Source organism: Grus americana, chromosome 2 (assembly GCF_028858705.1).
Source record: "Grus americana isolate bGruAme1 chromosome 2, bGruAme1.mat, whole genome shotgun sequence".
Classification (NCBI taxonomy): domain Eukaryota; kingdom Metazoa; phylum Chordata; class Aves; order Gruiformes; family Gruidae; genus Grus; species Grus americana.
In genome coordinates, this window is record NC_072853.1 from 14,532,975 (window position 1) to 14,560,354 (window position 27,380).

Sequence of the window (27,380 nt, forward strand, 5' to 3'; positions counted from 1 at the left end):
GCGCAGCATTGTATTAGTTCATCACTGGGAATCATGCAAACAAACAATACATCCAAATGCTTATGTTTCATTAACTGCTTTCCTGCTGATTATTTCAGGCCAGCCTTTCAGTCTACAAAATTAATTAAAACAATAACCATTGAGTTCTACTTGCTCGTGAAGTAAGATAGTATCTAAACCGAGGGCTCACTATGGACACCAGAGAGAGGTAAGGGAGGAATGAGAAAACAATAAAAAATAATTTTAAACCCTACCTTTTTATAGAAGCCCTTCTACAGATACATGTGGATAGTTTTTCATCAAGAAAGCCAGTTAAAGATTATTAATTATTTCCCTTAAAGGGATTTTCTTTGCTCATGGCAGCAAGCCACAAGTATTTTACAAAATGTGGAGTTTCAATACTTTTGCTTATCAACTTAAGCATAATTTCTTAACTATAATTTTTTTGTAATTACAAGTATATAAAGCCCCCCAAAGTTAAGTAGGAAATGCAACTTTCAGTGGCTTGCGTTAGAGTTTGGACAACAGTATCAGCATTCAGGCTGAAGATACAAGATTATAACCTCAGGCTTTTCTCTCTCTATTTGGAAGTAGAAACTTTCTTTATTCAATATTGGATGTTAAGGAAGATTAGTATCTTGATTAATTTCTTGGTTTATGGGAAAAGTATTTTAAATTTAACACATTAGAAATGTAAGCATTCATATATTTTAAAGTGTGTGGCTCTAAGAGTATTCACACAACTACACAAAGAAACAATTTCTGTCTTGAATGCAAAGAAATGGGAGCCATACGCAGTAATTAATACATTGGAGCAGTTTCGTGCATGCACTTATTGAATAATTATTTAATTATCTACCTTCATTGTGTTTCTATCTCACCCAATCAGTAAAACCCTTTAAGTTATTGACCTGGATGCTATGAATGTGTGGCGTTTTGCAGACAAATGTAATCCCGCTCCAAAGCAGTCGTGTTTGTCTGGGCTAAGAGTCACGTTGTACTCGCTAGAGCCCATCCTCAGAGTGGAACAGCTACGTAGGTTCCTACTGCCCCTCAGCGTGGGGTTAAAACAAGCACACACCCACACAGAAAAGGTCTTGCAGAGGTCAGGATAACAATACATGTCCGAACAAAGGAACAGAAGAGTTAAATGCAAGATCCTGCTAGACATGAAAAACCTCCTTAGGGCTTGGCTTTACACAAAATAGAATTAAGCAAAGAATAATGTCACAAAATCAGGAAGGCTCTTTAGAGAATGAGTAGATTTTACAGTATTACGTCTAACCTACGCATGGTTTAGTTCAATTATTTTTTCACAATATTACATTTCGTTCATATTAGTATTGCTTAATCCATTTTCCTTCCAGGAGAATACAGCAAACAATAACACTGCATCTCTATCAATTTTAATCATGTTAGTTAATATGATGAATAGGAAATCCTTACACTGAAAGCTGTAAAGTATCTTTGTTTTGGTAGGAACTCCTCACCTCAACATAATACTAACTTGAAAAATTACACTAGTACAAGCCAGGTACATGCCTCAGACTTAAGCAAACTGAGGATGAATTTAGTATTTTACTGTGCTTGCAACTCAGGCAGAAATTCTTCTTTCCGTTACATTCCATCATAGTATGCCAGCTCTTTCCCAGCTCTCACAATCATCATTACTGACACCATTTTGATTTCTTCCTCCTCCACAAAAAGAAATCTCAGAACTTTGTTATGAATTGTTTCTAAGGAGTGTTACAAAAAGTATGCGTGAAATTATACCGGAAATTCAGCTTGTAAAACAACGATCCTTTCTTTAATGGGACCTTGCACCAAGTTTCAAGGGATGTGCTTTTTTCTTATACTACAACACAGAGATAATTGTGACTCGAATTGTAATTATGTTTGCTTTCACCTGCAGAATAGGAACTGTTCTTAATTATTCTATAAAATGTCAACAGTTGATGCTGTAAACAGCTGTTTATACAAAAGCAAGTGGTAATAAAAAGAATAGACATCTTCAAAAAAAAGGAAAAACAAAGTAGTTTTGATATTAAAATTAAATCTGGTAGGTTTTTTATTCACATAAAAAATATACTGGTTGAAAAAACATACAAAGCTTTATCAAACCAAGTCAGGCTATATTCCTTTTAACAATGAAACATAATAAATAGGCATATAAAATAAAACCTTTTTTCATTTCAAATTTTTTAAAAATTAAAACTTTCAGTATAAAAAGTTTCAAAAACGCGCTACGGTGCTTGAGAATTGAGTCTACATAATTACACTGACCAAAATCCTTCTGGTGTGTAGATATGTGTGTGCATGTGCTAGGCAGTGTAACGCTTTGGTTACAATCAGAAGTGCTCTCTCCGCAGTTTCTGGGAAGGTGTGAGGAGCAGCCTCTACTTTCCAGTCTTCTCCAAAACCCATTCAATCACCTGGGAAAATAAATGAGGAAACAAACGATTTACATAACTCCAGTTCCTGAAAGCAACTTAGAATTGATAATGTGTATAAGATGTTCTTTTCTTCATCACCACCTTTATCACCACCTGTGTGGTGTTTATTAAAGAAGATTTAAAAGTAATCCATTCAAAAGGAGCAAGAGCTGTTAAGAAACTGAGAGGAGAGTTACCCAAGAATTGTATTTAATTTTACAGAATGCCTTGTCTTTAGAAAAAGGCATTTTTAGATCCCCTGAATTGAGCTACTTCACTCTCTCCATGTACTACCAAAGAGGTGCACACACAATGCTAAAAAGTTACTGTTTCCAGCACAAAAAGTTACTTCAGCATGTTTTTCAGAATTTATATCAATTACTTAATTTCTGGAGGACAGGAATATTTACGCCTGTCATTTGCTCTTTGCTACTGTTCACATAAGTCCCACCTTACACACAAATAAGCTTGACTGATATCCCTTGTGCTTACAGTTATTCCCAAGCTTAAAATCACTAATTTTCATTGCTTCTTTAAGAAATTTATTCCTTTCCATAGATCCCTTTATTGCTTTCTAACCTTTGAAAAGAAATGTTATTTCCTTCGACACAAGGAAAGAAGAATTCCCTAATGATCCAGGCTTCTCTCAAATGAAGAAAAAATCTCATCTCTCCTTTTTTTTCCAGTGATGTGGAAACATTTATTGCTTTCATTTCCATTTCTCACTGTGACACATCATATTGGCAGGTATAACTAGAATACTGTCTAAACCCTCAATAAATTCAACTAGCAATTTTGCCATGGGACTTCTGTTTGAGAGAAAGTTTTTGTGAGATCGGAGAGTGAAAGGAGACCCACAGCCAAAGGAAAGCATCTCTTCGAGTCTCAAGGCTGTGGACTAAACCATCCTACAGCCAAGCTGCCACAGCTACATTTGGCCTTGGCTAGTTACTGGAACAAATAAACAAATGGTCTTACCTGCTTAGCATTGTTATTTGCTGTTTTCTTCATTTCATCAAGAAGTCCTCTAGAAGTTTTAAGATCCTAAATATGAAACACAAAGCCACAGACATTAGCAGACTCATATGCTCACTCTAATTTGAATTATAGAAGTCCTAATAACCAGGGGCTGTTACCCTCCTTTTTCTTAAATGATATTCAGAGTTCTTACAGTCTTGATTGAAATCTCATTTCTACATAAACATGGAAATCAACTGTGCACTTAGATTGCAATGCAGAGTTCCGTCAAAGAACAACAAAGCAGACATGGAGAAAACAAATTAGTGCAAGAAAGGAAAAACCTAGAATGGCTTGTTTGTTTTGAAGTCCAATAAGCCCAACCTAATCCACTCTCTTAAACAAAACAAGCACATAATTTTGCCTGAAGAGAAAGGAAAATGAAGAAAATTCATTTACTACTTGTCTCCAAAGGAAAATGATACCTATGATACCATGCTTCTGAAGCATGCAGAACAGAAAATGATTCTAAGGGCTCCTACAACCTTGGGGCTGCAAAACAGTTCAGGAGAACAAAATCCTGCTACACCTCTCTCTAGATCAGCTTTCCACAGGACAGGATCACTGCAGTACTCTTCTTTTTGCTCTTCTACTTGGAATGGAACCATGAACCAATCTGATTTGCCCCACTCACTCATTCCTACACATAAGTCTTTCTAACTTTGTATTACAAGATCTTCCTTCAGGGCATATTCTGGGACCACTTACAGAATGACTGCGCAACTGTGTTGTAATTATTTAAGAAGTTGGTGCTCATCAGCAAGATGTTCTAATTGTCTGTGTAAGTATTCAGCCCTCTTCAATTGCAACTTCATTTAGCTTAAATGACCTTTACTGAAGTTGGCTAAACTGAGTTAGTTCACAAACACTGGTAGGCTAAACACATGCAAATGAACAGACACAGCAGCTCAGGTTGTGAGCAATAGCTTTTAAACACCCTGTACTGTAATTTAACTCGATTTTATGCCCAGACTAAGTAACACAGGCTCAAGCATTGACTCACAAAGTGTCCTAGGTATTGTGGAAAGAATTCTCATCTCCACCTAAAACCAAGGTTGATGCAATTCTACACGGTGCTGCCAAGTCAGTACGTGTTAAATAGTTTTGCACATTTTCAATGCATTTACAAGGAATTCTGTGAGTATGTCAGGGAACTGGAATTTCTGAGTCAGTTGTGCAAGGTACCTATTGAGCCAATAGCCTTCGAACAAGGGGGACGCTGAGCTGTCACAGCTATGGCTGGGAGATAGCTACAACAGCTAAAGAATAGCATAAGCATGACATCACCTAACAGACCGCTGCTTTAACATACTATCTCATGTAAAAGACTACTGCTTTATAAGGTTAAAAAAAACCCCCAAAACCCACCAAAATATACTGTACAACTAGCTTCTGCATTTGACAAGTCCAGAGATTTATCCGCAGACTCTACACACTACTAACACACCACTAGGAAATATTAGCTTAATCAAATCTGAATATCCCACAGTCCATCTCAAATTTTATTCAGGAATGGATTTGCTTAACAAAGAACAACCAACTGTAAGAGTGTGTCTTCTAGTTACCTTCAAGTAGAACTTTGATATCTCAAACAGACGCTGGCTGCATGATGCAAAGCACTTGTGATCCTCTGCAATTCCATGTTTTTGAAGAGTCTTAGCGACCACCTCCTTCAGCATCTTGGAAACAATAGAAACACACTCAAAAGTTCATCCCAAGTATTGGCATAAAAAATTGTCAAAGAGGGAAAAAAACCCAAACAAACCAAACCCAAAACAAAACACACTTGTTTTGAGAAGACTGAAAGGGAAAAACACCCAAAACCAACCAACCAAAAAAAACCCCAAATGCCTGATCTTTTTTGATCTCGTCTCTGTCATTAATCCATTGGACAAATGCCGTCAAGCCACTGAACAAATCTGGAAGAGTTCGTTAACAATCTATTTTCATTTCCTTCATCTCAGAAATCAAGGAAATGCTTACATGTCAAAGCAATGTAAATAATCAGTGAATATTCACAGGGGGTTTCGAAGACAGAAAAAATTTTATAGCGGCTTGGGTTTTCTCTTCTCCAAAATACTACATACATATATTTTTATATATGTGTGTGTGTATATATATATTTTTTATATATATAAAACTTTTCTTTGAGATTCACTTGACACACCTATATTTAAAAAATAATTTAAAAACCCAAACTAGACACTACAGTCAGTTTAGAAAATTTACTCTGACGTTCTTTATACCAGAGATCACACAGAATCACAGAATGGATGTTTAAACTTTGCTGTAGGTCTGAACGAGTCACACCAATTTACGCTTACTGGGATCATCCCAACTTGCCTTGGACAGTACAAAACCAACATTCATGCTGTGTCCTCTCTAGGACCCTGGGATTAATTTAAAACTAGTATCACCAAGCCAGAAAGAGTTTTGTGTACTGTACTTTAAAAGTGCCATTCATAATATATACAGCTATTAATTAAACATTATTATATCAAAGTTTTAAATGTTATCTCAATTAATGGACTTGTACAATTATTAGAATATCCTTTTATTCTCAGAATAGTCTGTTCTTCCACAATGGCTTTGACTCTTCCAGCACAGATATTTCTTTGGTACCTTTAGGTTTTATATTAATTTTCTACATTTCGTAACTCCTATTCATTGATATCCATTCCCACCTTTTTTATTCCTGTTTGTTATCTCTCTCAGCCTTAATTCCTTGGGCATGATATAAGACTCCTTACATACTTTTTCACTCCTTGCTTCTGCAGCACTCTCCCCAGTGCCTTCAGGATTCACTTACACAAGTGAAGAGGATGAAATTTAATAATAACAACTAGAGATGAAGACAGTTCACTTGGAGTTAAAAAAGAAAAAAATGAAATCACATGGAAAGAAGTTAAGCAGATGATTTTCAGGAAGCAAACAACGTAAACCGTTACCCTTGTATGTTTCTGAGATCTCGATTCCTTAGCTGGCTTTGAAGTCTCAGATTCAGTTGTGCTTATGCGACTTGCGGAGCCAACCTTAGTGGCTACTTTGTGGGGCTGACCAGGCTGTTTCAATGGCATTGAAGCTAAAGAAACTGATCTTTCAGAGCGCTTCTTCGTTACAGCAACTGGATAGTGACTCCCACTACTTCCACTTGCCTGAGAGAGGAGAGAATCTGTACTCTCAGATTTGGTTAGCCTGGAAAGAAAAAAAGATATAAAAAGAAGTTTTAGATTTTGTACCGACTCTTTTGGTGCCTTTGTTTCTGCTATAGAAGCTGCTGCTGCTAAGAGTATTAAGTACCATACAGTCCTGCAAACAGCATCTGAAAACAGCAAACAGGATTCTATCACATAACTTCTTTTTGTATCTGACTTTACTGATTGATTTGGTTTCTGACACGTAGATCCATTGCACATCTGGTTAAAAAAAGTCTATAAATGAACTGGAGAAACAAGGTAACTAAGCAGAGAAACTCTTTGGAAGAAGGGGTAGTTTTGCATATGGACCCTTCATCTAGATAGCTAGGAAGAGCCTCCAGTCTAAGAATAAGAAAAAACTTCTTGAAACTATCTAATTTTTTTTGCCTTACAGGAATGTCACAACTCATCTTTAACCGTGGGAAGTTGGGCATTACAATTCTACTATACCATTGTAATTCTTGATCCTTCAACTGTAAGAGAGTTTGTAATTCTGAAACTCCAATTTATGAAGTGCTAAGTACAATCGCATCTTCTTTCCTAACTATTCAGTAAGCTACAAAAAAGATACAGGTATTCCTAAAACCATACCTCTGTTAAAGGCTTACTGTGATTAGATGGCAAAGGGTATCAAACTGGAAAGAAGGAAGAAGTATTACAGTACAAAGTGAATTCAGAAGTAGTGTTATGTTACAGTTAATTTTTTAGTGACGCAAAGAGTTTGCATTTTCAGAGTGAGGACGAGGTACAAAGGGAAGTCTTAAAAACTAGACTTTCAGAAAAGACCTTAATAAACAAGGCTGACAATAAGTTTGAATTTTGGTAGGTCATCTTATACCGGCAGTTCTTTGGATTAGGAATTCAATTATTCTGTTTGTACAGTGCTTGGCTTTCTAAACCTTTAGTTGTTTATTTGTACTGCAACAGCACTGACAGTTTCAGTCCTAGATGAAGCTATCTGTCATCTTTTCAAAGGCACTTGAGATTTAGCGAGGTACAACCCCAAATCTCTTAAAAAATGCCTGTGCAGCATGGTTTTGATTAATCTAATGCTATCAATGAGAGGTCATACTTGGGGAAAAAAATATGAACGTACAGAAGAGGATTAAACAACTAGAACATTTGTCTAGAGAGCTTCACTAAAAACATTTGGAGATGAAAGAAAAGATGCATTTCACAAGAGACTGCTGACTATTTCATGCTAAAGATTTATTTTATTTAGTGCATTACCTTTTCTTGGGATAAAAACAATCCAAGTCTTTTGATCTGCGTTTTAGCCTTGCTGCCTCTGTTTTGAATTCACTTTGTAAAGATTCTCCATCAGGGACACTTCCAGGCTCTGACAAGACTGCGGGAGATGGGAGAGGGCTCAAGACACCCGGCATAGGGCAGCACTCCTTGGTGCAAGTAGTCTGAGTTTCATAGCGAATAAGACGAGTTTGAAGTTCAGCATATCCCACATCTCTCTCTAAGGCTCTTCTGTTATCTAGACAATATCTAAAATTGAAATTGGTGAGAAATCTGTGAGAGAAAGTCTCTGCTTTCTTACAATCAGAGGAAAAAAAAAAAACAACAAACTAACAACTTAGTTTTGACTATCATATAATCTCCAGAACTTTTTTTGTTTGGACTGGTGTACTGTTCTGAAGGATACCATATAACAGCCCACTAAATTAACACATGCCTGATGGATTTAGCTATATTTAAGTCTAACTTCAATGAACAACCTGAGTCATATACTATTTGTGTTTACCCTGTGGTCTTACAAATAAAATTCCCATGGACATTAGCAGAATTTTTTCCTTGAACAATAAGCGATGGATTAGGATGCTGACAATGGATTTTTTGCTCCTTATAGTCAGCTCTGTATTACCTTTGTATCATCAGTCTCTCTATTTTAGATTTTACTGTTTTTCAGATTCAGTCCATAGGTAACAGATGTTACCCCTGTTAACGGGCTAATCCCGGTGACACTCCAATAAAACAGCAATGAGAGTAACTCTGAACCCAAATACATGATGAACCCAGCACACTATAATGGATACATTATCTTCAGACCTTGCAAGCATCCACCAAACCTTAGAGACCCAGAAAATATCAGGTTATTATCTATAAAATAATACACTCTATTATGACAATATGATCATACAATGTCTCTGTTTCTTCCTGGGAGAACGCAGCTTTTCTAGTCAAACAAAACCAACCAACCAACCAACCCAGGATTTCTTCAGTGCATATGCCATAAGAGAATCACATAGGAAATGCCTGGAGAAAGCATCCCAAAGTACAATATAATGATTTGCAAGTTAGGAGTACTTCTGGAATCCCAAAATGCAATGATACCAACATAATTTTAGGAGGAGCCAGGTTGTGCCAAGAACTAGGTTGTTGTGAGATTGTATTAATTGAGTGTAAGTATGAGAAAGATAGGCTATGGCAAGTGTTTTAAATGCTATTTAGTATAGATTCTTTGCTAACTGCACTCTTTGGAAATGCAACATTTAGCTTTGTCCGAGATAAGCACTGCTTTATGACAGAGTCACATTTTGCAAACGCTAAACATAAAAAAGTGTCACTGAACAAGCACAAGCTTCCCAGCTTCCTATTGATTACAAAGAATAAGTGGTTTTAGCAACCAAATCAAAAGAAGAAACTGTATTAAATACGGTGGAGTTGAAAGAGAACAAATGAACAGTGCTAAGGCAGTGAAACACACTCATGAGATTACAATACAAAATGCAACTTAAATAACTTTTCTCTTGTGTAAATGATTTAGAAGATTCCTTGCAAGAGACCAATGTTTACATTACCTCTACTGCAGCGGAAGACAACGCTATTATCCCATATTATTCCATGCTTTTCTTAACAAGCATTCTGAACACTGTGAGCTGTCTCTCAGCCCTCCCTCCAAACTACTTACCATTGTTTCCTACTGTTAGGAACTCCAGACATATTCTTTACTTTTATCTCGTAACATGGAGTTACGTTAAATTGCTAGATCCGATTTTTCCCACTTCCTTCAGAGTATTTTCATATTAAGGGAGAAATTAACTTTTCTAATAACAGACCACTGAATCTGTTTCTACAGCTGAGTAAGACTTTCCACTAGAAATAAATTCATTATCTGATAAGAGTAAGTTCTCTTAACTTACAAATTTCAAGGTATTTAATTTTCCTTATTTATATTCTCAGTCCCCTGAGTAATCACATCCCCTACAAAGATAAAAATGTTTTTATCTTCAGAAGTTAAATTGCCATTTTACTCACTCTGCTTTAAAGGCAATTACTTTCTTTTTGGCAACACAGGATCCAAGTGTTCGGCACAGGTTCCTTACACCAGAAATTTGATTTAATCACAACTGCTACTCCTGTTTTTTTGACAAGATTTTACTTCCAAATATAAATACAGCAGCTATGCAGATGGAAACTGCAATCACAACTCCACGGTACAAAACACATCTGCTCCAAAAGACCATATGATAACTCTTGCTACAACACTTTCTGGTCGTACCGCTGTAGGTTCCTCCCTCTCACACTAGTTTCTACCATCTACTGCTTCCCTCCCTCATTGCTAGCATATTCTCCTTGTAACATTAATATGCCAGGGTCTCCCTCCCCTCCACAATATCCAGGCCTCTCTGTGGTCTCTACCTGTCATATTTGCTATGAGAAGAGGCAGCACAAGCTGTGAATCTTCATGCACGCTCCCTGCTGAAGTCAGGCAGGTCGGCAAGCTACCACATACCAACAGACGATGGCCACGTGCTTTCTTCCCACACCTGGGAGGACAAACGTGCATTTCTCCTATCTATGCAGTCGCCTCTTTGTGCCTTTTGTTACAAACCTAAAAAGGCTAACAGAGTTACCACTTAAAAAAAGAGAGAAAACAGATAGCTGAACAGATAGAATGACTGCTTCACTTCCCTAGAGAATGTGGTTATAACTACCAGATACGACACACAGGCTTAACCAAACTATTCCTGCAGTTGATAGGAAAAAATACCAGCAGTATCATTAGTCGCATTCTGATAATCTGAAAACACAATTTTAGGAGGTGGCAGAAATTTGCATGAAGACCAAACTGCCTACGCTCGGTATCCTGCATTTCTTTATATAAACTGCGTTAAGACTAAAAATCTGTCCACACGACAGAGTTATGCTGAATTATCTATTCTGGTGTTTGTGTATGTCCTTTTCATCTTCTCCTCAATGAAAATATTTATATTATTCTAAACAATTTTTATACAGCTACATTATATGATGTTTGCCCATCTGAAGCTTTGACAAGTAACTAACACTGGCTGTCTGGGATTAACTACAGTCCTTAACCATATCGATCCTTTCAAAGATTCTTACCACTAACACTTGCCTGCTGGTGTTGTTTTCGGGTTCCCTGAACATACAGGTAGCTTTGCAGCAGGTCTAATAAATCTCATGACTATTAGTCTGAAAGTACCTACAATTTAATATCAAAGTAGAAACTATGGATGTAGTTCACTCATGTTCTGCTCTAGGGATTTTATATGTACTAATGAACCCTCTTCCCCTTGCCACTTCCAATTCTGAATTAAAATTTTCAGAGATGCTGAGAATAGCTATAACAGTACAACTTAGAAAAAAACCCTAAATGTTTGTACATTACCATCAAGGCAGGAGTGTTGCAATTTAAACCAGTGAATACAATAAAGGTATGAAAGGGAGAGGTGGCATGTTCAACGTTGTTCCAAAGGAAAAGGATACATAAAGTTTTCCATAATTAACGTTCCACTTGCCTAAAATGTTTCTAATTATATCTTGACCAGAACCTGAAAAATAATTTTGGGAAGAGAAGACAGGAAACTTACTCAAGTCCATGATAATGGCATCCAGCTGCTTTTTCAAAAGGCAAACCTCTGAGTTTCCGAGGAGTAAGCTCTGGTGTCAAAAGGAATGCATTTTCACTGAAAGGAAAAAAAATACAGACCTATTTTAACTTGTTACAGTCAGAATAAATTATACTTCCAGAAGTCAGAAACAAATGCCTTGACACAGGAAGACCAAAACAGCACGTCTTGTAGCTAAGCCCCTGGGGTACACCATCAATGGAAAACTAAATCTTTATTGAAGGAAGAATTTAAGTTCAACTAACTAATGCCTGCTGAGCTATTATTATTACAGAGGCTCTTAGACATTTCAATCAGTTTAGAGGTCACTGCTCCAAATAATTTATCAATAAAACCAGGCAACTATAATCCCATTTCACAATGGGACACCAGAGTAGTAGAATGAACTGAGAAGAACTGGGAACTGACCCCCCATTTCTCAATCCAGTGCTATCATCAGTGAATTCCTTCCCTTTAGCTTCAAGTTGTTGTCTCACCTAACAGTCACCTTTCCTAGGCTTCATAAGTAATCACTTGTCTCCTGTGATATTTGAATTCCAGCTAATAACTCTCTGCAACTAAATCATATCAATGTATTTGAAATTATTTCAGAGTAAGCCATAGCAAGACAGACAGAGCGAGCTTGCTGCCAGATCCTAGCGTACCCTGTAAAGTCACATCCCAATTATCTCTAAAGAAGGGAAGAGACAAAGGCAAGATGTAGCAGTATCTGAAACTTACACATTGCTTCAAGTTTTATTCACATAGACTGTCTCTGCTCCATTACCACTGGAAAAATTATCTGGGAAAAACATCCAGGAAAGATGTGATACTAGCAAGATGGCCATTTAGAAAGACTGTCAGCCAAAACTCCAATCTATCAAACCTCTATTTAAGATCAAACATGGAAAACAAGCGAAAACTGCTTTAATTCACCAGTCTCTCACAAAATCTCTTTTTTCCTTCTGTTGGTCATGAAAATCTTTGGGTCTGTAGTCACTGTGCTTGAACATCTACTCGGCAAAGCTGCTAATTATTCCAGAGAATCTAGTCAGAGCACTTGCCAGGGGGGCGAGCAGCTAGGAGTACAGAGTTCTGCTGGACACAACAGTAACAGCAACCTGAGGTGTCAGAAAGGGAATGATTCACCATCTTCCAGAAAACAATCTAAATCTTCACAGGTTTTCTGTTTTCTTTTCAGACAAAGCGGAATACATACATAGAGTATAAGTCATTAGCAGACCTTGTAGCCTTCAAACAAAAACATTTAGTCTGCTTTATTATCTAATATCTTGATTTTGGCTTTATATTTCCCTTAGATATCCAAGATCTCTAAGTATTACAAGAGAGACTCACATTACAGTAATGTATTACAAAGCAAAGGTTTCATCATCATACTTTCTCATAGCAACTGGCAGAAATCCAAGTAAACTCAGGCAAATGTCTCAAATTCAGACCTCAGCTATAGCGCAAAGCAAATCATTCAAGAGAATCAAAGTATTGTGTGCTATAAATCTTCTATGGAAGCTTTTGAAAAATCAGGGATTAAAAAACCCCGCATTTTTGTAGTGAACAAATTATTCACTTATTTCCCACACAGCTAATTGGAATGAAAATATTTTACATTATAGCCAAAATCCTAAATCATCTGCACTCATTAATTAACAAATCTGTAGGAGACTCTCAACCTTCACTGCATATTTTCTAACTTGCTTGGATTCTCTGCTCAGAAAATCTTTAAGTGAATTTCAAAACTCCAATAAGTATTTTACAGAAGCCTCCAAAATCCTGCAGGACCTTTCCCTCTCACAAGCTCTCTTAATTCATTACATATAATGAAGTTTAAAAAAGGATCGAGGGCTGTATCCAATAATTCCATTACACATTCTATTATTTAACATTAAAAAGGTCAACAAATATTATTCTAATGTCTGCAAAGCTTGTCTTGCTTACCAAGCAGTCTATGGTACACTGCACAAATAGTATAGACTCTGCTTCTACAAACACTATCTGACTCATATAGGTTGGCCTTAACACTAACAGATGTTCAGGTCCTAAAAATTACGCCATTAACTCCTTGTATCAATCTTCCTGCTGAAAAAGCAGTGGTTAATACACTAATACTTACCAGCAGACACGCTAAGGATGAATACTCGCAAAGCAGTCACAGTACACAAACTTCCTTTAAGGAGCACTTTACCATGTAACAATATAGACAGGAATGCTGGACCAGCATGACATGAGACAAATGCAGTTAAATAGGCTCAACTATTGCCCTTTTTACACTTTGTCTTCCCACCTAGTCTCCCCTCCGCTGAATGAAAAAAATCACACAATAAAATTAAAGATCTGCCACAGTAACTTCTGCTTTGCTAGAAATAATCTTTTGGAAACGTACAGATATGGTGGCAGCAGCTTGTAGCATAGCCATGGCACACTTTTACACATCAGGTGATTATTTTCTTATTTAAATGCATAGGACCAACATCAACATCTCCGGCCACTTCACATTCTGAAAGAACTAAATAGCAAGACTGACTGGAGAACCTTAAGAGCTGATTTCACTGGTAGGTGTGTGATGCAAGGATGTTGCAAGTTATAAACTCAAATCCAGTTAGGCCACTCTGAGACTCTCATTTGGTTGTTGTTCACATTCCCCTACATCAGTTCTGAGTATGGTCTTCAGTGGTTTTAATATGCTGGATTCATACCGTTTGGGAATTTGTAGTGGCTGAAGATCGCCAACTGGTAGCCCTTCTGGTGTGAAATATTTCAGTAATTCTTTAGCATCGAGCAATGTCAATGACTCCCGCTGGCTATCTTTATGCCCCAGCAATTGCTCAGATGAATGTGCAAACATAGAAACTCTGAAAAAAGGAAAAGAAAAAAAAGACCAATCTAAGATTATTCTTTTTTTTTTTTTTCAATGTAGCAATCTCATTGTATTAAAAAAAATCACCACTAGTCTGGAGCAATTAAACGGATTTCCAAAGTAAAATGAACAAGGTCACTCCTTGAGAACATTTACACGAATGATTATGATAAAGTATATTTGATGCAAATTCTCTACCATCCTACTGAAGAAAGTAATTTCTTCAAGATTTTATAGCTTAGTTATGAAATACAACATGGGAAGAATATTATTCATCTCTTTTTCCCCTCTATGGACCTGTAGGATCAAAAGTTAATTCCTGTAAATAAATAAATAAATAAATAAAAAGACATACAATATACAGCAAAGGAACCATAAAGCCACTACTGCATGCAACTCTCCACCCTATTTTTTTTTTTTGAGTATCCTCAATCAAACACTGCGAAGTTCTCTCTCTTCTACTGTTAAGCAACCTGCTGTACACTGATAAGTAGAAGATAGCAAGTTCAGAATACAATGAAATCAACATTAACTGACTACGAAACAGAGAAGTCCCTCAGGAAGCTTTTCAAAAGCTAATTAGAAGGAAGAACTTTACCTGTTTGAGAAAAAGCTAATAATAATAATAATAATAGTACCCCACAAGAAAGCAGAGATCTAACGTGAGAATTCCTGACATGCAGAACTCCAAGCTAGGCTGTGGCCAGCTATGGTACTGAAAGACAGAAATGGGATGGAAGTGTCTAAGAGAAAGGTAGCTGGATATCTGGCTCTAAAGGTCTGTCAGCAAAAATCATTAAGTCTTATATAAAATGAGAGCTAAACTGAAATCAATAGGCTGTTTTAAGTGACACAAAGGTCTACAGGTTTCGCTTAAACAGCACTGAAGAAAAAACAAAACTAAATATAAATTTCAAACATAAGACCAATAAGATCTTCTACTTTAAAATTACTTGAGACCTGATACTAAGTCCTGACTATCCTCAGGATATATAAGAAACACATTGTACCTACTGACAAAAACTGCTGTACTATTATTTATGTCCCAGGGCATGTTGGGAGAAAAAAAAAGCATTTGTATGTGTTTCTACTATAGCTACTATTATCTCATAGGCCTATTTGGTAATTTAGTTTTGGAACTATGTTAGCTTTAGCTAACTTTCAGCTCTGTTTTGTCAATAAAAATCAAAACGATACTACTTCAAATACCAGGACACCTTTGAAAACTGACAGAAACTTAATTTTAGCCTTAAGCAATATTTCCTCTGAAAGATTATCAATATATTTGAAAAGAGTTTACAAAACAGTTATCAAATTATACAGTTCCTCTAGAGTGATGTTCAATGGCCACTACAAAGCAAATCTCCAGTATTTAACCATTACCTCATTTTTTGTTTGTTTTTTTCAAAGTTTTCCAAATTCTGAAGAACATGTCTTTCTGGCCACTCCAATGGATTTGGCTCCATTAAATCAGATTCTGCAAGAAATATATGGTGGATAACCCTTAACAGAAGTAAAGAATCTTATTCTTTAAAGAAATATATATATGTGTATATATACTCCTTTATATACACATAAATAGCTATTTTTCTTATATATATAAAAGTATATAAATATAAGGAAAATTCCTGGTGCTGTGATCAAAAATGTTTTCTGCATAATTTCTTTGCAGAAAAGAAATAGTTAATGCAAGGGTAGTTTCAGTTTGCAGAAAAGCCTATAAAACTATTTTACTTTTCCTTCTATGTTTTCCTCTTTTGGTAAAAGACTCTTCTTTTACTATCAAATTGACAACGTGAAAATACATCATTAGAGAATTAGCGGTGTATTTTCTAAGGAACGACACTTACCAGAAGTCACAGCACATGATCTAGTTTTATTGGCCACCTTCTGTAGAACAGGTTTAGGAAGACAAGTGTTGCACAGGTCCAAAAAACATTCTCTTGTAAGTTCTAACAAATTTTTAAACTCATGAGTAGAAATAACTGGAGGCTGCTCAGTCAATTCCTTTCTCTCTATAGAAGGAAAGAGAAAGAAAGAAAAGCTATGGCACTTGCTAAGTAACAAAGAATAACTGGAGCCTGCTAAAAAACAACCAAACAAATCCCTACTCTAAAAAAAAAAAAAAAACCCCACAGGTTAACTTGACACTTACTATTGTACCCTTAAGCAAGATATGGGTGGTTTATTCCACAGGCAAGTGAAAAAGGCTAGCAGTGAGAACAGCTGAAATCGCATGTACATCACCTTTTTAGAGTCCTTTAATTTCTGTGTATGTGCATTTCTGAGGATATCCAGGTTTGAATCCCCCAGAGACAAACATCTGGACCTGCTGAGCCTAAACATGCAAAGCTCCTGCGTGAAGAGCCTCCTACCACATATTTTTACCACATATTTTTACCACTGTTGCAGGAGTGTGGCTGCAACATAACTGATAGCCTGTTCCTGTCTCTTTGGTCAGAATATCAAAGGTCAGGTAATTCTGATATGATTTAGGATGACTAGCAAATCCCAACTGCACCTATTCACTCTTCATCCTAATGGAAATGGGTGATGCACTCAAAACAAACTAAAACACAAGCTCTAAGGCAGCCCCAAGCTCAGGGTTAGAGTAGACACAGTCGGAGAATGACTGCAAGCTGATGAGGGGTGGGGGGTGGAAGACAAGACTATTAACAGAAATCTTATTTTCCTTAAGCTGGTATTCTACTAATGATAATACCCTTAAATTATCTTCACGGTATGCCATTTTCAATAATCTAGCCAATCTCTCAGAAGCCTTTTCTGTTTTAATTGAGCCTCTTTGAGCAATGGACTTAGACGGAAAAAATCAGGACAGTCAACTGTACTTCTCTGCAAAGTCAGGAAAATCTACAGAGGATGACATTTCAGTTATTATTATGAATGATGTATCATGATAAATGTAACAAATCTCCAATGCATGCTTCTCCTCCGCTGTTTAAGACTTTTGCAAGAAAAAAGAAAATAAAAAACCCTGAGAACTCCAAAAGAGAATTCTTATTTTTGTAGAAGGCACATCCAGCAGTAAGGATTTTTTTTGGAAAAAAGCATTAAAAATACCAAAGCAGAGAAAAAGTTAATTACCACAGAATTATTCCAAAACTATGCTCAACCCTTCAGAGTATTAGTGTAACAAACACCCACCAACTTTCTTTTAAGTTCAGCATTCTCTTTTCCTCAGTATTTAAGAGTCATTATCTGACATACAACCATGGGTATACTACAAAAAGCATCTTTTTAAAGCTCCCCTTTTTTCTCCACAAAGTGATCAACTCGCCTGGGGTTTATAAGGTGAGCTGTCACACGTAGTTTGAAATAAAGACCTTTTCAATACTAATTTGAGAACTACCAGCACTCTCCCCATTACTTACTGAGATATTCCTTCAAGGCAAATGCTTGGAGATGAGACAGTTTCTTTTCTCTCTGTATAATCTCCTCTCCACAAAAATGTGGCAGAGACTTGATAAAGTCAGCAATACGAAAGCCTGTACAGATTACGAGAAATCTATTATTAAGATTCTCTCATAGGACTTTGGATACACCAAGTCAGTACTTCTTTTAAGAAGACAAACACAGCAGACATTCAAAGGAAACAACCAGACTTTCAAATACGGCTAATCATAAAAAAAAAAAAAAAAAAAAAGGAAATTACAATTGAATTAAGACACCAGGGGATAACTTGGAATAGATGTCTGACCCGTATTTTCGAATTTCTGTACAAAATCAATATAATGGCAACACAATTAACGTGACTGACATTTAAAGAGGGTAAAAAGATCCTAAGTTTGACACCAGGAAATAAAAGTTTTCTCCCAACATATGGTCAAGGACTTTCAGTCTTCTGACACCACACTAATGGGATTTTAATTAGGACAAATGGTAAGCAGTCAGACATATCGCACATGGATTTATTTCAATAATAAGGAAATAAGAGGATAAAATGCAGGTCATGGAGCTCTTTTTCATTGTCAGTGTTATTGAGAGCAAATACACAAATTAGCAGAGTTATTACTACGTGTTGTTGTAACAGGACAACTACTCTAAGATAAATCTCTACATACATGCTCTTACCTGGTGGAGCAGCTGATCATCTGCTAGCACGTATCCTAACCACTCTGCAGTAATATGGACATCTCCCAAGTAACTGAAGACATGATCATGAAATTCAACTTGCCTGACAGCCTGGCTGTTTTTATTTTAAATCATCAAACAGGCTTGTCAACAGATAATTGATTAGATTTTAGGCACTGGCTGGTCAGTCTTTACACTAAGAATACATACTTTTTAAACTTGAAGTCTTCTGCAAATCTTATTTGCATTAATATTACCTGGCTGTCCCTGTACATTAAAACAGTTACAACTAATCAGTTATGAGAAATGACTGACTACATCATCATGTCGTTGATTTTAAAAATATGGTAGTAGTAAACTGTGTGAATAAATAAGCTTTTATTATATTTTTTATCAATTTGAAAAAAATATTGCTGAAAGAACAGAGATATGAATCCAAATGTAATATTCCTCCTTGTTTTCTCCCTTTTAACAGACTGAAATGAATAAAAGAAACATATATATTTTAGTAGCATTTGCCTGTATTCAGACACTCTTAAATAAATACGTAATAGCTCTTACTTGACTCTGTTTCTTCTGCTTTTGTCTTTAGCTTTCCATTTATTGCAGCAAGAGCAGCCGTACCATTGATCTGGCTAGCTGAATGAATCAAGGTTGCTTTACATCCTCCAGAGCTGTTGCCTTGTATCAAGAAATAATATCGGCAAGATTCTCCTTTGAGTTCAATCTCTGGAACTTATAAAACATTAGGACATAACTGTGAAACACCCCCAGAAAAACAGCTTTAAAACAAGCTATAATCCGCCATCAAAATTCTTTCACTTGCTCTCTTCAGTTCTGTGAGAAATCTTACTAACATCCTTTTAGGAGACCCACTAACTACAGCTGATATTTACCCTTTAAGAAGCTACAAACTGAAGAACATGCAAAACAAATGAGCTAAAGCAGCAGAGATGAGTTGGATTACGCTGCTGGCTTAGAGCTAGCGTGTTACTAACACTGAACTCCTGTGACCGCTGCAAGGACCAGCTTTCTAACGCAGGCTACAAAGTACACCTGGAAACTCTAACCACCAACCAAGAGAAGTTCTTTAATTGGTTTTAGTAAAAGGCAAGCCTTTAACTGGCAAAGTTACATTTCTACCATGAAATAACAGAGAGTTATGCAAACTGTGCCACGTATGATTAGAGAAGGGTCTGTTCTGCTAGGTAAAACCAGGCATTTTTGCATACATGGATTGAAATAATGGTAAGCGTTCACTGGAAGAACATACATCTGTAGAGGAAAAGGAAATACACGCTCTTTCCAAGGAGGCTGCATTATTCATTATAAGAGTTTCGCTCACTGCTTTGCACTTGTGCATAGCCTGGGTGAGAGATAAATGCCTTCTATTTTTAAACACTGGCATATAGTACGCAGTTTTGAAAATAAATTAATGTAGGATTTGATAGTAACAGTGAAAGGATGAGTTCGCTCTCTTTTTACACAGAAAACATTTTATAGTACCTCGGTAGATGTAGAAATTGAGAGAATGAATACTTCTTGATGTAAGTCTTAAAAGCTAAGTTATAAAAGCCAAATCACTTAATAAGATATTTGCAATACTGTCTCAATAAATAACTCAAGAAGAGTTTGACATTTATTAGTATTACAAATTTTTGTTAGTAACAAATATAAAATATTCCAGTGTTTCTTGAAAAGTTTAAGTTGGAGGGGGAAGGGAAGAGAGGAGAAATCACACTACCTCAATATATAAATCCAGGGAAAGAAGAAAGAAAAGAACAAGAAAGAAATACAGATTCCATACATGTTTTCACTATTGTCCTGTTCCCCATTCCCCTAGTCGTTTTTGAAATATTTTCCTTTTCCAGTTTATCTTGGCATCTCAAAGCTGATTTCTCATGGGAAAGCTTTTATTTGTCATTTTAATCTTAATTAGTGTTTGAGAACTACCAATTCAAAGAATTACACCTTCCCACAGTTTGAAGAGATGAAAGATTTGCAAATCCTTAATACAGTGAGATTAGTGGTAGCCACTAAAAAAAATCGTTTTCAACTAAATGAGCAAATATGTTTAAATGGCCATGTTTCTCCTCCTATTCTAAATTTTGCTCAAGAGGCCTAATACGAACCTGTTATGTATTACTGATCACATTACAGTTAATACTTGTACAAAACCCTTCCACTGGAGCACAGGACAAAGATCTTGCACACGCTAGGGATCTTGCACTCATTTCACTGCATCAGTAGTATCCAATACAATATAAATGCTGCTGCTGTGACCAGGTCTATAATCACACCCTCTCTGCTTTACCACCTCCAAACATGCAGAGATCATTTTAAATCTATATACTGCCAGCATGCACTCCATAGAATTAAGCTTCTCGCCCTGTTATGCAGCTCTTCCTAATTCCTTTCAACTTTCTGCCTATCCAAAAAGCTGAAAGAATCAGTCTGTCAGCTATCCTCATCTGCATACTTGCTTATAAATGCTATCTTCAGCTGGCAACAGAAGTCACTGTTCCTTGGAATCTCCATGAATTATATATTAGACCACTCTATAAACAACAAAATCATTTAAGAAGGCAGAATCCTACCTCTTATCCTGCCCTAGATAAGTACTTTAAGCACTGGGCTATGACCAAGCTCCTTTTAGCCTGATGTTTTCAAATCCCTACAAACCTCAGAGTCACTACTTGTACACTTGCAGGGCATCCATACTGGCTAACTGAGAAACTCCACTCCGTCTTGATCTGCACTGATTCTGTTCTCTCACTTTGTGAACTGAATTTCTAAGCATTGGCACACTGCCTAAGAGGAGTCGGCTGCCATCAGTATTGCCCCATAAGGAAAAAGGAGCACATTCTCCATCACTAGTTAAGCACGCTGGCTCTCGGGTGAATGGAAGCATCCAGCATTTTCTGATGTTCTTTATTTTCCCAGGAAGAGGTTGAAATTACATGCAAGTGCACTGAAGAACCTCTGGAAACGCTTACATGAAAAGGGAAGCACCTATGTAAAGCACAGTGGATTTCCATCTGCAGAAGCAAACCTCTTTGCCCATGGATTGTACAATCACCTTAGAAAGGTGTGTGGAAGCTGGAACCTAGCTGACAGGACACAGAAATCGTTTAAAGGAGATGCATTGCTTCCCTAAAGCTTGCCATGATGTTATTATCAATTTTTCTCTACAAGCCTGTGTAGCTGAACTCATATTCACCAAAACCTTTTGTGTTAACAAAGATTACAATCACTGACTTAATTTCACTGGAGGAAAAAAAGGCATCCCAAATGGTTAGAAAAAACCTACCACATATATATACACATATAGATATAACCACAATTAAATATACCTGTAGTCATCTTCCTTTTACCTACCAGTAATGACCCTGGGTTTCCTAGCCATATATTCCTTCCATTTCTTTGCACTGAGCTGGGCAGGGGATGGGATCACTACGCTGCTTACATTACATGGCAATGTAAATAAAGCTCCCACCTAAGTAATGAAAGCAAATATAATACATGCAATATTACTGAAACCTGGTTTACATTTCATTCCTGAGTTACTGATTAGGTATTACTTCAAATGTACTTCAATTGAAGGAAAACATCTTTACTTAACACTTCTGTCGTTTATATCAACTGAGATGGAACAGCATCTGACACAGAGGCTGTAAAAGTTGTACTTATTTTTTACTCCAATTGAGAGACTGTTAACTGCTGAGTTTCTATTTCATAAATAAAAAGGTATTTGTTACCTATTATAAGTCTTTCAATAATCTGGCTAAAAACACTTCTGTAGAGTAGTATCCAGAATGAAAAGAGAATTCAAAGACATAGTCGGCATCAGTGACTGCATTCCTTTGAAAAACACATAAATTTTTTTCCTCCCTACATATTATCCTTTTCAATTAGTCAGATACTGGACTATGTTTATGCATGTACGTAAATTTCAGCCCAATAATCACTAATATAAAAGTGCATAAGTATTTGAATACTCAAGTAACAAAACAATTAGCTTTTATAGCTATTAGAAAAGCCTATAAAATATGTAATATTTCCTGTAGTACACTGAAAAAAAAAAAATCCCTACGAGAAACTGTTACCTTGAAAACATATTCTCAGGCTACTTTTTAGCATCTGCACATGTTGAATTGAATGTGTTTTAACTGTTTTGGTTTTTTTCTTTAAAAGAATTAGTAGAAAGGCAAGCTCTTGAATTGTAAAAGATATTTGACAAAATGTTCAGAATCCTCATGTAAAATGAAAATTACCTGTGATATTTACCAATATAAAACTATTTCAAAAGATATTTTTGGTACAGCATTAGAAAAAGGATTTCTTTCTTTTCTGGCTAAGTGTAATGGAGAATGAAGTGGTAGCGGAGGAAAAACGTTATTAAAAACCTAAATAACAAGCTGAAGATGAAACATACAGACTGATGATGGAATACCACCTCCATAGTAAATAAAGAACATAAGTTATTTATTATAACTGTATCAGCATTTTCACTGCAGGCTCTGTTTTGATTGGCATAGATTTATTTTATAAACACTAAAAAAACCCCCACTTTCCTAAACAAGCATACATCACCCTAAACATTCAGGGAAAAAATCTTCAAACTAATCCTGTGGCTATGAATACTCATACTACCATTCCAAGGGAAGGAAACTAAAAAAAAAAAAAAAAAAAAAAGTAGGCTTGTAAATGGTTCAAGAACTCTTTTTATCCAAAATAAAATGGAAAAGCAGAATATGCACACGCAAAATAAAAAAGCTTATCACTTTAGACTAGTTAGATACATTTTATAAGCAGCACACATACCTGCCTTTTGCTACAAAAATAGCTGAATTATGATAGCACGGAAGTTATCTGGCAGGATAGGATTAAAAATTACAAAATGTTTTAGGATATTGAAACTTAGCTAAGGAAAAAAGAAAAACGTTCAGTGGGCTTACAAATTTTCAGGACCTGTATAGCATGCACCTTTAAAAGCCAAATTTGCTTCAGAACTAAACATTGAAGGAGCTTACACAGAGACTATGTTTAAAAATATTATTCTTGCATCTTTTATGAGCAATACAAATACCTTCATTTTTCTGCTATATCTAAATAAAAATAAGTTTTTACCTTCCCAGAGAAAGAAGAAATCTGATCCAAAAGCAGTGAGGATGTCTCCTTGATACTCTTTCTTGTCAGGCTCCTGAACAGAAGAGTTTAAGGAACCTCACCCTTCACAAAGAACTGTATACATCTCTACTTTACAAATCATGTTACAATCATATTTCAAATAAGGACCACAAGTGTCTAATACTTGATATGCAAGTACCACAAAATATATTAACCTCACTTTTCCAGGCAAAGTGGTACGATGAAATGCACCGCTGACATCTTTAATATAGGCAGGCATAACCAGATAATTATATATTCAAAATCTTGCAGGCTTACACAGCCTAAGCTACCATTCTTACCCCAAGACTAGTACCAAAAGTACATAAATTTGAAAACTAACAGGAATACACCTGTTTAAAACTAACAGGAATACACCCATTATCAGGTTCAAGAGAAAACTCCTCTGCTACAGCTTGCCACATATTTTACACATACACAATAAAAACATGATTTGTGGAAAAATGTTTCTATATTGTGAAGTACACTAAAAAAACCCCAAGCCTTACTCAACAATGTATATAAACTTACACAGCAGTAAATATTTCTCTATTCTTTCCCCCCAAATAGCATACACATCAATAGACAAGTATACACATCAATAGACAAAGTATATACGCAATAATATCAAAAATAGCTGGTTATTGTAAGTGTAATTTAAATTTCAACATTAAAAAATCCAGTTGTGAAGAATCACTATGACTACTTCAGCAGGCTAGAACGGAATGAGTCCTTGCTAATCCTCGTGTGTTGCTTGCATGGGTAGCTCCTGATTGTTTTCTTTCTGCTATACACCATTAGCAGTAGTAGTTTAGATCCTTAGAAAAGGATACAGATTGAATTCCAGATCAGATATACAAAAGGAAGGTAGATCGGAGAGCACCACCATCTGTAAAAACTCTAACGCAGGACCGTAGTAATGAAAAACCTGAAAAGAGATCAAATCGAAAAATCTGTAACACTGTATATGATGTTATCCCAGCGGAACTTCCTCGGGTGTTTTGCTGGAGGCATTTGCCTTACAAATATGTATGAAAGAGGTATAAAGGAATATAAAGAGAAAAACATTTCACAATACTATATTAAACATAATTATATAAAAAACAAGGAAGGTATCTAATTCTGTTTAATAAAATTTACTTTCTAGAATGTCAGCCATGTGCATCAAATAAGTTGTAACTCTTACCCAAATTCAAAGAAAAATAAAATCTACCAGGAACAGACAAATGCAAGATGTACATATTTTAACAATGAAAATAATAATCTTCTCACTGCTATCAGTTTTCATAAACACTCATTTTTGCTTTCATCAACAAATACGATTCTGGAGTTCCAATCAAGTATCTACTTCCAATGCAAAACATGAAACAGCAACAGTAATTTAAAAAAACAAAACAAAACAACAAACCTTTAGAATGAAGTAGAAAAGGTTAAATAAATACAGAATTCATAAATGAATTACGTATTTTGAGTTATCAGATTGAACAAAATCTCAATTTATATTTGAAAAGAAATTTGTTATTGCGTTCCTAAGAACAAACAGATGAAATTTTAAGGACCTGTCTTGAGAACACACATGAACAAAGGAACTATTCCTCAATCTTATGCAATCATTACTTTTAATGTTTAATTTTCAACTCTAACTAAGGTTTCTCCAATTACTGATTGCCTCAGGAAGTAAAACAGATGAATTCTAGTGGCTCAAAGAAAGATCAAGAATAGTACTTGCCTCTGGCAAAGCATCAGTATTCCTCGATTGTTGGTCTTTTTTAACTGCAAAGCAAGACCTTAAACATGAAGTGCTGAATGTCTTTGCTGAAGTGCTCTTCAAACAAAATTCTGGAAACCTAACTTCTGATCCAAACTGGAAAAAAAAAAAAAAAAAAAAGAGACAATAAATGTGTCAAAAGAAAGAGAAAAATTACTTCTATTCAGCCAGTTACATGTATTATTATTTTAAACAATTAGTATTATATTGGTTTCCAGCAGTTCTGTAAAACTTGGTAAAAATATTTGACTTAGGTAACCAACTGCTATATCCAAAACCTTAATACTGAAAACGTAAACAAAGTCTTTCACAATCCAAAGCTATCAGTCTTTGCCAAAACATTAGACATGTGCTTGCAACAATGATGTACAGTGTTACATCATAATAATTTGTAGATACAAACCAATCTAATTTTGTACAAGAAGTTCTAAGGCAAATATTCCAGAGGGGAGTATTTCTGAAATTCAAATCTCAATCCCTTGATCTCATTTATCCTTTCATCATGCTAAAAAGCAAGTTGTCCGCCCGTCCCCCCCCGATACATTGCACATTACCTCTTCGAATTACATTGTCAAAACCAAATTTGGCCTGAAGCATAAAATGCACTGTACAAGCCATGCTTTAAATGAAGTACACAGATGCTTTAAAAAGATAACCATAGCTGAAAAAAGTTATTTTACCTTTCTTTCCCATATCTGAATCCTTCCTCTCCAGAGTTCTTTTAAATCAATAATATTCATGACATTATCTAAAGACACAAAGTCTGCTGATAGATAATCTGCAATCTTTTGCCAGCTACTGTAAAAATAAGGAAGAATTCACATTACCAAATTTAGTTTTGCAAATTAACATGTAGTACAATTTGACTGAATTTGCCTATTACCTCTTAGCACTGAATAGTCTTGTGTATGTTAAGACAGACATATATAGCTTTATATTCCACAAAGTAAAAAAATATTATAGAATTGCTGATTTCGGCTCAGTAAAGGAAGTTGTTCATATGCTCCATGAACATGACAGCAAAGAACTTTGTCAGACATCAAATAAGAGCGGCAATGGCAAGCTGCAGGCATACAATGGTAAGGCTCAGTCCTAGAAGGTGGAGGAAAGCCAGGTAGCCATCACTGGGGCTATCACTGGCCCACCTAGATGGTTTGTAGTTAGCCTTGTAAGTAGAGATACGACTGCAGCACAAGTATTACTCAAATTCAACAACAGAAAGAACAGCCAACATCTGTGGGTCCTACTGGCAGTCTCTTCTAAGAGAAACCAGCATCATCAACAGAAAAGGAAGAATAAGCAAGAGAACTTTCATCAGGACAACTGTATGTCCAAATGGCCTAATTTGACATAAAAGGCAGCAGAAAAAAGTATTCAGTCAAAAGCTGGCTGCACAGGAAGATACCAGGGAGCATTGAGATCAAGCGCTCACAGAAGTCACTGCTATAAGTTTATCTTCCTCTGTATACCTTAGGAAAGTTCTACATGGCAGGTATACTGCTTCTTCTATCCAAGGACTGAGCATTCAACTTTTTAATTTTAAACAGTTTTATTAACTTAGGATTAAGCTTAACCACATATTCTATGAAGCAAAGGACAAATCAGACACTCTGTTTTTTCTCCCTTAAATGTAATACCACAGGTAATAAAAAATTCAAGGTATAACCAGCAGAGTTATATATTCATGTTACAAAAAAGAAGAAAACTGTAATCAATAAAAGTTATTATGTAGCATAGTACATCTTCAAAACATGGTATGCACACTGAAGCCACTAGTGATGGAAAGGAAAGAAAAAATTTTTTACCTTCTGTTCTTATAGAAACAGAAACTTCAGAGGACTTGATTTTTTGCCTACCCTCGGGTTAGGGCATGCATTTACAATAAATCGGCATGAGTAATTCCTCCCCTCTAACAATAATAGAAGACAAATCTATGTATTTTCAAAGTGTACACATAAAGTACTCAAGATG

At 35.9% G+C, this 27,380-nt stretch overlaps 1 protein-coding gene across 3 annotated transcripts in view; it reads right to left on the reverse strand.

Moving 5' to 3' along the window:
- Nucleotides 1-2,047: 2,047 nt before the first annotated feature.
- Nucleotides 2,048-27,380, reverse strand: part of MTBP (MDM2 binding protein) — a 28,996-nt gene continuing 3,663 nt past the window's right edge. The window contains exons 7-22 of one of the 3 annotated variants that reach the window (XM_054815142.1): nucleotides 26,090-26,204; nucleotides 25,371-25,505; nucleotides 24,475-24,569; nucleotides 23,603-23,675; nucleotides 21,851-21,968; nucleotides 19,034-19,207; nucleotides 17,773-17,886; nucleotides 16,231-16,395; nucleotides 15,764-15,857; nucleotides 14,220-14,375; nucleotides 11,491-11,586; nucleotides 7,877-8,143; nucleotides 6,398-6,644; nucleotides 5,015-5,128; nucleotides 3,411-3,476; nucleotides 2,048-2,432 (exon numbers count right to left, since the gene is read on the reverse strand). In XM_054815142.1, coding sequence (XP_054671117.1) covers nucleotides 2,397-2,432; nucleotides 3,411-3,476; nucleotides 5,015-5,128; nucleotides 6,398-6,644; nucleotides 7,877-8,143; nucleotides 11,491-11,586; nucleotides 14,220-14,375; nucleotides 15,764-15,857; nucleotides 16,231-16,395; nucleotides 17,773-17,886; nucleotides 19,034-19,207; nucleotides 21,851-21,968; nucleotides 23,603-23,675; nucleotides 24,475-24,569; nucleotides 25,371-25,505; nucleotides 26,090-26,204 — 2,065 coding nt within the window. In that variant the 3' untranslated portion in view covers nucleotides 2,048-2,396. Of the gene's footprint in view, nucleotides 2,433-3,410; nucleotides 3,477-5,014; nucleotides 5,129-6,397; nucleotides 6,645-7,876; nucleotides 8,144-11,490; nucleotides 11,587-14,219; nucleotides 14,376-15,763; nucleotides 15,858-16,230; nucleotides 16,396-17,772; nucleotides 17,887-19,033; nucleotides 19,208-21,850; nucleotides 21,969-23,602; nucleotides 23,676-24,474; nucleotides 24,570-25,370; nucleotides 25,506-26,089; nucleotides 26,208-27,380 lie in introns of all 3 variants that reach the window. The other 2 variants (XM_054815143.1, XM_054815141.1) reach the window with 2 other exon arrangements.